We start from the raw sequence: 10753 nt of genomic DNA on the forward strand, positions 1-10753 counted from the left end.
AAAAGCTATGACAAACCTAGATAGAATACTAAAACGCAGAGACATCGCTTTGCTGACAACAGTCTATAATCAAAGCTATAGTTTTTCTGGTAGTCATGTACAGATGTGAGAATGGAATCATAAAGAAGGCTGAGTGCCGAAGAATTGATGGTTTTGAACTGTGATGCTGGAAAACACTCTTGAGAATCCCATGAACAGCAAGGAGACCAAACCTGTAATCCAAGAGGACATCAACCCTGAATTTTCATTGCAAAGACTGATGCTGAAGCTCCAATATTGTGGCCTCCTGATGGAAAGAGCCAACTCACTGGAAAAGACCCCAGTGCTGGGAAAGACTCAGGGCAGGAGGAGAAGGGGGCAGCAGAGGATGAGACCGTTGGATGGCATCACCAACCCGTGCATTGGAAGCACAGAATGTTAACCGCTGGACCACCAGGGAAGTCCCAGTTTGTGGCTTTTTGTGACCAGACAACCAAGAGGTTGCTAGCGACTTTCATGATAATCCTTGAAGTATCCTTGAAAGTCCAAGGTCGATGGAGCAAAGTGCACGGCTGCTGGGTCAGAAAATTAACCAGGGCTTCCCTGACAGCTCAGTGAATCCGTCTACCAATGCAGGAGACATGAGTTCTGTCCTTGATCCAGGAAGATTCCCACATGCTGTGCAGCAACTAAGCCCATGCGCCCCAACTACTGAGCCCTATACTGTAGCACCTGGGAGCCTCAACTGTTGACGCCTGTATGCCTCGAGTCCATGCTCTGCAACAAGAGAAGCCACGGCAACGAGAACCCCGCACACCACAGCTAGAGCAGCCCCACTGTCTGCAACTAGAAAGAAGCCCACACAGCAGCAAACAGCCAACACAGAATACAAAACCCAACACAAAAATTCAAAACAGAAACCACTAGCCCACACAGTGAAGGATCTAGGCTCTAAAATTCATCTTGGTACCCACCCGCGTCATACGGGTGTTGGGGGCGCCCCTGGGGGCTGCCCCCCACTCCCCCTTCCTGTGACCATGGCCTTCCATTCACCTAGCCAGGCCTGTGCTCGAAGGCTTGGGCCCCAATGGGGGCGGGGTTGGGGGGAAGGGGGAGCCTGTCTGCAGGAGGGTCTCAGGACAGTCTGGGTACTTGGGTGGTCTTATACCTGTTCTCACCATATGCCAGCCCGAAGCCTCTCTCTGGGACCCCCTGAGATCCTGGGACCCTGAGACCCCCACCCCCTCCTTGTCCCATGAAACCCCTGCCCTCTGCCCCGTGAGACCCAACCTCCTCCTCCCTGGGATCCCCTCTCAGCTCCCTCGGGGGTGTCAGGCCCAGCAGTCGCCGGCCTGTGTCTGTGGCAGCTCTGAGGTGAGTTCTGCTCCCCTGAGTTCTTGGGGTACAGCTTCTAAGACTTGGGGGGACCCCGGGGAGCAGGTGGGGGGATACTGGGAGGAGAGGGGACCAGAGGCCAGAAGTGACCTGCACTGTCCTTCCTGTGTCTGACAGACTGGGAGGAATTGGGAATGGAGCTGGGAGGAACTGGGTGGCCAAGCCCTGGGGATCCTGGAAGAGAGCATGACTGACGGGGCCCTGGGACCACGTGGGACCGCCAGGGCAGCCCTGGCCCGCTGAGGGGGGCTGGACCCTGGGAGCCTGGGGGTTCATCCCAAGTCACATGCTCACCACCCACCGGGGTTAGGGTTAGTGCCCATCCACCCCACCTAGCAGACCCAGGAGGATGGAGACCAGCAGGGGCTGAGCTGAATGAAGGGGAGCGGCCAGAGGCTCAGGTGCCCTGAGGCCCTGGCTGGCTGGCTGGCTCCCCGGTCTGCTCATCCCTCTGAGAGGGTGCTCTGCTCCCAGACCCTCCACAGCCCCGCTTCTCCACCCCGTGCAGGGCCTGGCTGTCAACAAGAAACCAGAACTTGTATTTTCCTTTAGGTGAAAACACCTAACGCCTGTGCGGTGGGTTCTGTGTGCTGGGCCCTATTAATGAGCAGATCCTTCCCGCTTGCTGGGTTCTTGTTTTAATCACTCCCTGGACACTGCTGTGTGCAAGGGCAGGCTGTCGGATGGGACCCGTGTGAGATACACAGCAGACACACAAACTGGACCTGCCTGCCTAGAGGGCAGCGTTCACGGGGTGTCTGCTGGGCGGCTGGTGCACAAAAACCACAGAGGCTAGTTCACACACACACACACACACACACACCACACAAAGCTTTACTGGTGTGTGGTCAACCACCCTGGACAGACATCTGCTCCCCAGACGCCCCGACGGTCGCCCAGAACCACTTGACTCCCACCGGGTCCTGTCCCCAGCTCGCTGGCGGGGGTGGGGACGGTGGGGTTGGGGGCGAACACCCACCGCACGTGCTTGTCTCTGAGACTGAACTGTGCAGCACCCTCATCTGTGGGGAGGGGTGAATCCTTTCACCCCGGAAACAGCTTCCGGAACCTTCCGTAAGCAGAGTCACTGATGATGACTTTCACATCGGCAGCCCCGGCCTCGGGGATCACGTCCACCGCCTGCACCGTAGCCTCCTGGTGAAGCCAGCTGCGAGGGAGACGCCATTGGCGGGGGGCGGGGTGCAGGTCACAAGATTGGTGGGCGGGACACGCGATTGGTGGGAGGGAGATGTGATTGGTGGGGGGGAGATGTGATTGGTGGGGGGACACGCGATTGTCGGGGGGGGACACGCGATTGGTGCCGGGACACGTGATTGGTGGGCGGGAGACTATTAGTGGGCAGCAACACAATTGATAGGCGGGAGACGTGATTGGTGGGAGACGCAACTGGTGGGAGGGACACATGATTGGTGGGAGGGAGACGTGATTTGTAGGAGGGACATGCGATTGGTTTGAGACACAACTAGTGGGAGGGACACACGACTGGTGGGAACCAAGATCCCAACAGTGTCTGAACCCCTACCCAGCCTTCCCGGGTTTGGAAGGCCAGTATCTCCCACAGTCCTGGCGAGTGGACACAGGGCCATACGCCTGCTCGTGCCGGGAGGGAGCCGCAATTGATGGGAATGGAGACCCTGACCGAACCTGAACCCCGACCCAGCCTTCCCAGGGTAGCGGGAGGAAACTGGGGGTGGGGGTGGGGGGCAGTACCGTCCGCGTTTCGAGGCATGGACACGCGGCCGGACCCCTGCTCATACGTGGAGAGCGTGGGGACGTGGGGGTGACAAAGCCGCCCAGCACCGTGGCCTTGCCCGCTAACAGGAATGACACCCCACCCAATACAGCGATCATCGGCGCTACCACCCGTCCAACCAGCCCACCCCACGCACCTCAGCTGCGGTCCCGCCAGCCGCACGCGGAGGGTGAGGGTCCGTCTCCCCGTGGCTCGCAGGACGGCGTCCTCCACCCTGGCCATCAGCTCATCCAGCCCGAGCCCCAGAAGGGCAGACACGGCCAGGACGTCGGGCTCCACGGGTGTGTACCTGTCCGGGCGGCCAGCACAGCACACTCAGCAATGACGAGCTCACCTGGGCACCAGGTCACCTCGTTGTGGACTCGTATCATACACTCCAGGGGTGGGGGGGGCTCACCCGGGCACCAGGTCCACCTTGTTGTGGATTCCATTGTACACTTCAGGGGTACGGGGCAGGGTGGCTAACCTGGGTACCAGGTCGCCTCCTTGTGGACTCCACCTTACACTGCAGGGGCCAGGGGAGGGGGCTCACCCGGGCACCAGGTCCACCTTGTTGTGGACTTCCACCATGCTCTCCAGGAGGGCGTCTGGCAGGCCCAGGCCCCACAGGGCTGACAGGACACTGGCCTTCTGCAGCTCCGTCTCGGGGTGGCTCACATCTCTGACATGGACGATCAGATCCTGAGGACCAGACGGGGCAGGTGGTCAGATCTTGGGGCCAGGGGCTCCCACCCCCAGCCCCGGAGGACCCGCCAGCCCCAGGACACTGCTCCTCCCGGTGAGGGCAGAGCTCCCCACCATGGGGGCCTATACCTTGAGGGGTGGGTGCGACCTGAGACCACAGGGTGGCTCTGTGGTGCACACAGCCCCCCAGCCCCCTCATTAGGGTTTCTGTAGAGGCTGCCACTCCCTGTGCGCCTGGACCCGAGAGACTGCTCGGCACCCCCAAACCTGCCGTCCCCGTCTCCCGCGCCACAGTGTGACGCTGCCCCTGGGTGCAGCCGCTGACCCCACCGTCAGCAGCCCAGCCAAGTGCCATATTCAAAGCTCTGGGCCGGCCCACTTTCCTGTGAAACCTTCAAGCTCGCATTTTAAAGAAGTTCTTTCCCCTGTTTCATGTTTTACACACAGGTTCCTCATGCACTGGGAAAATATGGATAAAAGGGAAGTAACAACGGAGGGTAATTATGTCACGGAAAGGAGGTGCTCTGTCTGGTTTTAAGGGATTCACTTCTAGGTTCTCTTTTTGATGAAATAAATTTTCTTTTACTTCAGGTTTCATTTCAGAAATTTTACATTTTAAGGAACCTTAGAGGATGAAGCTGACAGCTGCACGGTGCCCTCAGCCTCAGCTGCTGTAACCTAGAAGGTCCCGGGGTGCCTGTCCCTGGGCCCTGCCACCCCCCCTGCTGAGTAAACGCCAGGCTCTGTTGGGGTTCACTGTTTCTGGGCCCCGGATACGGCCAACACAGAAAGGGAAACCCCTCTTCATTAGCATTTCCTTCAGAAAAATTACAGTTGTAGGGCTTCCCTGGTCAACTTCCTGGCAAGTGGTAAGAAATCCACCTGCCAATGCCCAACATGTGGGTTCAATGCCTGGGCCGGGAAGATCCCAAATACCGCGGAGCAGCTAAGCCGGTGCATCACAACTAATGAGCCAGCACGCTGCAAATGCTGACCGCCGCGGGCTACAGCCCCTGCTCGGCAACGAGAGAAGCCGCCACAACGAGAAAAGCGGGCGCCACAACCAGGGAGAGACACCCACCGCCACGACCAGAAGCCCCACAAGCCGCAACTAGAGAAAGCCCAAACAGCAGTGAAGACCCAGCACAGCCAAAAATAAGTGCTAATAAATAAAAACCAAAACTTAAAATTGTACAGTCAGGCCTAGCTCCCTGAGTGGAGCGGCTTGAGAGGATCTGGTCCCTGTGATATCCCGTGTAAGGGGACACAGCCCTGTGCTGTCGTAAGGAGCGAACCACCTCCCCTTCCCGTCTGTTGGTAGCTGAGGGGGAACCGGCCTGGCCCTCCCCACTCACCGAATGGGCCACGTCCTGCAGGGTGGCCGAGAAGGACTCGACCAGGCTGTGGGGCAGCTGGGAGAGAAAGCCGATGGTGTCCATGTAGAGGACCGTCAGCGCGGAGGGCAGCCGCCCCGCGTGGGCCGTGATGTCGAGAGTCGCGAACAGCTGGTTCCGGGGCTGTATGGCGGCGTCCCCGGTCAGGGCCTTGATCAGCGTGGTTTTCCCTGCAAGTCGGGGACACGGGGACATGCGTCTCAGGCCATCTTGGGTCCCCTAGCGTCCACTTCTGAGCTTGGGCTGCTGGACGGTGGGATGGGAGCAGGGAGGGTGTCTGAGCCCGGAGTTCTCTGCAGGGCCCTGGTGCCAGGCACGGGTCATTAAAGAACACAGCTGCTGTTGTCCAGGATTCGGGGTAAGATAGATCGGGCCTGGGTGGGAGGGTTAATGTAGACAGACGAGGGGCATGGTGTAAACAGTGGTCACATGTGTGTGTGAGATGGGGAGGCGTCCCTGGTGACAGAGGGAGGTGTCCTGGACCATGAGTTGTGATGTGGGTGTCCTCATACAGAAGCGTGATGGTGCAGTTGGGCAGATGCTATGTGCCTGCCATGGGATGGGAATGTAGACACAGGCCCACCCAGCTCTGCCCTAGGGAGGCCCCGCCTACCAGTGCAGCCGGAGGGAGATCCCACCCACCACCCTGGCCCCAAGGCGGGTCCACCCACCAGCCCCACCCCAATGAGGCCCCGCCCACCAACACAGGGAGGCACCACACCAGCACAGCCCCGCCCCAGGGAGGCCCCGCCCACCGGCACAGGCCCACCCCCAGGAGGTCCGCCCATCAGCCCCATACAGCCCTGCACAGTCCAGGGGGGGCCTGCCCACCAATGCAGCCTGAGGGAGATCCCACCCACAACCCTGGCTCCAGGGCGGGTCCATCCACAAGCCCCGCCCCAGTGAGGCCCCACCCACCAGGACAGTCCCGCCCCAGGGAGGCCCCGCCCACCAGGACAGTCCCGCCCCAGGGAGGCCCCGCCCACCAGCTGCTCCTTGGGGAGGGCCCCTGCCCCTTGCCCCGCCCAGGCCCCAATCCCTGACCCGCCCCTCACCACAGTTTGTGTATCCCACTACAGAGACCACGGGGAACTCCTTCCGCCTACGCTGCTGCCCCAGAAGGCGCCTCTTGCAGCGGAGTCTCTCCAGGGCCTTCTGGATCTTGGCTTCCCTGTCTCTCAGGAGACGCTGCTGCAACTGCAGGAAGGACTCCCCTAAAAACACCCAAGACGGCGAGTCAGCGAGCAGGCCCGGGGTAGAAAGGGGGCAAGAGCTGGGAGGTGAGGGGTGGGGCGGGTGGAGGGGAGGAGGCGCGGCCTGTGGGGCTCTGACAGGTGTCAGGACCCCGGGGACAAAACCGCTAGCCTGCGTCCCCGGCACAGCCTTGGCACCTCCTGTTGGGAGACGGCTCTGTCCGGAGGAAGGCGGCCTTGACCCGGCCCTACTGCCCTTTGGGGTCACCTGGTCTCCCCCTTATCCCTGAGAAGGAAAGGCCGAGGGGAGAGTCCGCATGATGGCCACAGTGGGCTGGGCAGTGCCCTAGAGATGCATCCACGTCCTCACGCCTAGGACCTACAAAAGGGGTCTTATTTGGAAATGGGGTCTCTGCAGAGGGGATGAAGTGAAGGACCTGAAGTAGGGTGGCCATAAACCCAAGGACAGAGTCCGTATAAGACACGGACACAGAGGAGAAGCCACGTGAAGATGGAGGCAGAGACAGGAGGGAGGTAGCCACCAGCCCAGGGATGGACACCTGGAGGCCCCAGAAGCTGGAAGAGGCGGGAAGGACGCTCCCCTGGCCTCTGGATGGAGCTCAGCCCTGGGGCCCCTTGACACCCACCCTTTTTGAATGCAACCGCGGAGAGGCCCTCTCAGGACTTGTGGGGGACACTGTCCCCTTTGTAGGGGTGGTGGCCATGATAACCCCCTTCTGCACACCTAGTGAGGAGACCTCAGACACGTACCTGACCCCATGGTGTAGCGAGAGCTCCGTCCGCGTCCGCCCAGGTGGGCAACATTGCTTTTCACGTGGGACCTAGCTGGAAACAGGTTGGCTCAGCAGACGGGCGGACATGTGCGTCCACCACAGAACGTGGGGTGAGGACAGAGCAGGGGGCTGGGGTGGGGGTGGGATTCCTGGAGGAGGGATCGCTGGGGGCCCCCTCCGACGTGGGCCATCACGGGCGAGGACAGAGGGCCCCTCCCTGGGTGACATGTCTCTGCTCGAGTACAGATGGGACCCGCGGCCACAAGCTTGAAGCCCTATCCACCAAATCCCACCCTCAGCATGCCTGGCAACATGTCTAGATACATGAAAACTACAGAAAGTCCTGGGAGGGCTCCCTAGAGAGGGTCCCGGTTGGGGGGATCCCTAGAGAGGGTCTCGGTGGAGGGGGGGGTCCCTAGAGAAGGTCCCGGTTGGGGGTCCCTAGAGAGGGTCTCGGTGGAGGGGGTCTCCCTAGAGAAGGTCCCAGTTGGGGGTCCCTAGAGAGGGTCTCGGTGGTGGGGGGGGTCCGTCTGCACCGGCCCGGGTCTTGCTCGCACCTGAGCAGAGGGAGCTCGGCCAGCGCCACCTGCAGTCGCGCCTCCTTGGTGCGGGCGTTGCAGCGGAATATGTGAAGAACCACGGTGAACCGGTCAAACACCGGCACGCGCCAGGCAGCTTCCAGGTCTTTCTAGAAAAAACAGAGAGCGAGGGAGGGAGGGGATGAGCCGTGAGCCCAGGCCCCTGGAGACCTGCTGACCCGCTGCTTCACCATACCTTGGTGGGCGTGGCCAGCCTCTCCACGTTCAGGAAGACAGAGGTGATTTCCGGGGACCCTCTGATCCTCTCTAGGAAAAGAGAACCCCCGGTCAGAGGCCGGTGCGCCCACAACGTAAGTCTGGGGAGCGGCCCTGCGCTTTGATCGGCTGTGTCCCCCGGACATCCTCTGGGTCTCAGAGCACAGTATTCAGGGAGCATGGAGCATGGGTCAGGGAGGACCAGGCTACGGTCCATTTCCAGGAAAATAGGTCTCATACCTGCTGAAGCTGAAGCTCCACTACTCTAACCACCTGATGCCAAGAACCAACTTACTGGAAAAGACCCTGATGCTGAGAAAGATCGAGGGCGGGAGGAGAAGGGGACAACAGAGGATGAGATGGTTGGATGGCATCAACCACGTGCCATGAGGCCCAGAGGGACGGTCGAGCTCATGCCACTCTAGGAGGGGGCTGTGACACATGCGATGGACTCACCTGTCAGCTGCTCCAAGGTCCCTCTGCCGAAGATGAGCTTCTTGTCTGGCGTCGTGGTGCGTACCACCATCGTGTCCACCACCAACCAGCCGTCCAGCGTGCACACCAGCGCTCGGGCCTCCGCCACCTGCCATTCGGCTTAGGGGAGAGATGGGCCGGTGTGAGGGCCACTTCCGGGAGGGTCAGCACTGCCCAGGGTCCTGGCCCACATGCCCCCAGGCTGGGATGGCTTCCTGCTTCCTGGCCACACAGAGATTCCCAGAAAGCACCCAAAAAGGCATTTCCTTGAAGTGGAGATCTGTTCTGGGTGGATGGTCAGGAGTGGGACGGAGGATCGGGGAAGGAACAGGAGGGGAAGGGAGGGTTACAGGCGAGGGGAGCCAGAACTGAGCAGGGGACGCAGGGACAGCGCCCCACCCCACCCCCGCCATGTTGGAATTGGGCAGGTCTGCCCCGTGGGGACTCAGGGTCCTTTATGACCCACTAGACAGCATGTCCCATGAAGCTCCCAGGGCCTGCAGAGCCTGCCGTCCTGTATGTGGGATGGGCTGAGTCCCGTCCTGGGAGGGTGTCACGTCCTGGGTGACCAGAGCCTAGTTCCAGCCTCCCTCAGTGGCCGCCCTTGCCAAGCCCATCATGAGCAAGGAGGCGCCCACCCAGGGTCTGTGGCCCTGAGGAGTCAGAATAATGGGGCTGGCGGGAGGCAGGACTCACCCAGGACAAGAGTCCGGAGGAGTGGGGACACAGGCCGTGGATCAAAGGCGATCAGGACCTGCCCTGTCCTCGTCCCTCCTCCGGCCGGTCCCTCGCAGGGCAGCTGATGGACAACAGACACGTGGGCAGCGGTGCCACCACGTGGCTCTGAGCCCTGACGGGGTGGACAGGGCTGGCGCAGGTCTGGAGGGGCTGGGAGCCTGGGGGCGATGGCCCGGAGCACAGTTGTGCCCTGGCTGTTCTCCGGTGAGACGTGAAGCTCAGTGGCCAAAGCTTCACGGGAGGTCAGCCTCCCTCCGGAGCCCGTCCCCTCCACCCTGCGACCACAAGCGCCCCCGCCCCGCCGCTCAGCGCTCAGCCGGTTCCCGTTTCTGCTACAAAAGCTTGTGCACCATCTCCGGGCTTAGTACTCAGCGGCACAGAGAGAAAGCGGGTCCATAAAAGGCTTAAAACCGAGGGGCACCCCGCGTGCACCCCGCGTGAGTTGCTGGGATCGTTTGCATTATGGATGGGGAGGCCCCGGGGGAGTAGGGCAGAGCGACACCCAGGAGTGGCTCAAAGGGAAAGGGGCTCGCTGCGCGCAAAGCAGGAGGGAGCCTGTGCCCAGAATAGGCCCATGGTAGGGAAGGGGACGCGGCTCCCGGAGCCAGCGAGGGAGGTTCAGCCTCCGAGTCCGCCTCAGAGGCCCCTCAGAGGCCCCACCTAATGGGTTCAGTAGGCGGTTCAGCCTCCGAGTCCGCCTCAGAGGCCCCACCTAATGGGCTGCAGCGTCGTAGGCAGGCCCCAGAAACCCGCCTCCGGCGCCCCGCCCCCAGAAGCCCCGACCTATGAGCTCCGGTCATCGAGGTCCAACCCCAGAATCCCCGCCCCCAGAAGCCCCGCCTCCGAAGCGCCGACTTCCCCGCCCCTTAAGCTCGAGCCTTCTCGCTCCGCCCGATCCCGCCCCCGTCCCCGCCTGGCCCCGAGCTCTCGGTCACCTCGGGTCCCCTGCGTCTTCCCGGGCCCCCACTTGACCTCAGGGTGAACCAGGCACACGCGCTGTGTCCCCGCGGGCAGCAGCGGGTCCCTCCTCAGAAGCTCCTCCTCGTCTTCCTCCTCCTCCGCATCTTTGGGCTCCTCCTCCCCGTCAGCCCGGCTTCTCTGGCCATCCGCACGTGAGCCGCCCCCTCCACCCTCCCGCCCCTCTGAGCACCCCAGGCCCCCGCGGACAGCGGCGAGGGCGCGCTCGGGGTGGGGCGGCGGCGGCAGCAGTGCGGCCCTCGGGGGCCGGCAGCCGCGAACCGCGCGAGACAGCCAGGCTCCCCCGCGGCCCGCGGCCCGCAAGGCCCGCAAGGCCCACATCCCGCGCACCTCTGCGCAACAGGGCGGGACCTCCGGGGCGGAGCCAGCTCCCTAGCCAGCTGCCCGTCGGTTACTCGGGTCAACAGGGCGGGGCCTCCTCCCTTGCCGGCTGCCCATTGGTCACCCGTTTAAACAGAGCGGGGCTTTGGGGCGGACCCAGGTCTTACAGGCTGCCCATTGGTCGCCGGGCACTCGCCGCCGCCGCCTGATTGCTGTGCGCGAATCTCGGCCCGGA

General features: G+C 62.1%; 1 protein-coding gene across 1 annotated transcript; it reads right to left on the minus strand.

The window, feature by feature from the left end:
* Window positions 1-2180: 2180 nt before the first annotated feature.
* On the minus strand, window positions 2181-10533 carry GTPBP6 (GTP binding protein 6 (putative)). Its single transcript, XM_027533292.1, has 10 exons — window positions 10155-10533; window positions 8464-8601; window positions 7988-8058; window positions 7771-7901; window positions 7191-7261; window positions 6282-6440; window positions 5188-5396; window positions 3681-3829; window positions 3285-3437; window positions 2181-2542 (listed from the first exon to the last, which is right to left on the minus strand). The coding sequence occupies exons 1-10, from the start codon at window positions 10516-10518 to the stop codon at window positions 2419-2421; spliced, it is 1569 nt and encodes a 522-aa protein (XP_027389093.1). The 5' UTR covers window positions 10519-10533; the 3' UTR covers window positions 2181-2418.
* Between the last annotated feature and the right edge of the window lie 220 nt (window positions 10534-10753).

The sequence above is a fragment of the Bos indicus x Bos taurus genome, chromosome X (assembly GCF_003369695.1).
Source record: "Bos indicus x Bos taurus breed Angus x Brahman F1 hybrid chromosome X, Bos_hybrid_MaternalHap_v2.0, whole genome shotgun sequence".
Taxonomy (NCBI): domain Eukaryota; kingdom Metazoa; phylum Chordata; class Mammalia; order Artiodactyla; family Bovidae; genus Bos; species Bos indicus x Bos taurus.

Bases quoted from the DNA above. Each gene is read 5' to 3' on its own strand.
- GTPBP6 (XM_027533292.1), bottom strand. From the start codon at position 10,518: ATGTGGGCCTTGCGGGCCTTGCGGGCCGCGGGCCGCGGGGGAGCCTGG. The intron at 8,059-8,463 runs GTGAGTCCATCG...CTCTTTTCCTAG, and splicing joins GACCTTGGAGCAGCTGACAG to AGAGGATCAGAGGGTCCCCG. The intron at 3,438-3,680 runs GTGAGCCCCCTC...CCGCCCGGACAG, and splicing joins AAGGTGGACCTGGTGCCCGG to GTACACACCCGTGGAGCCCG.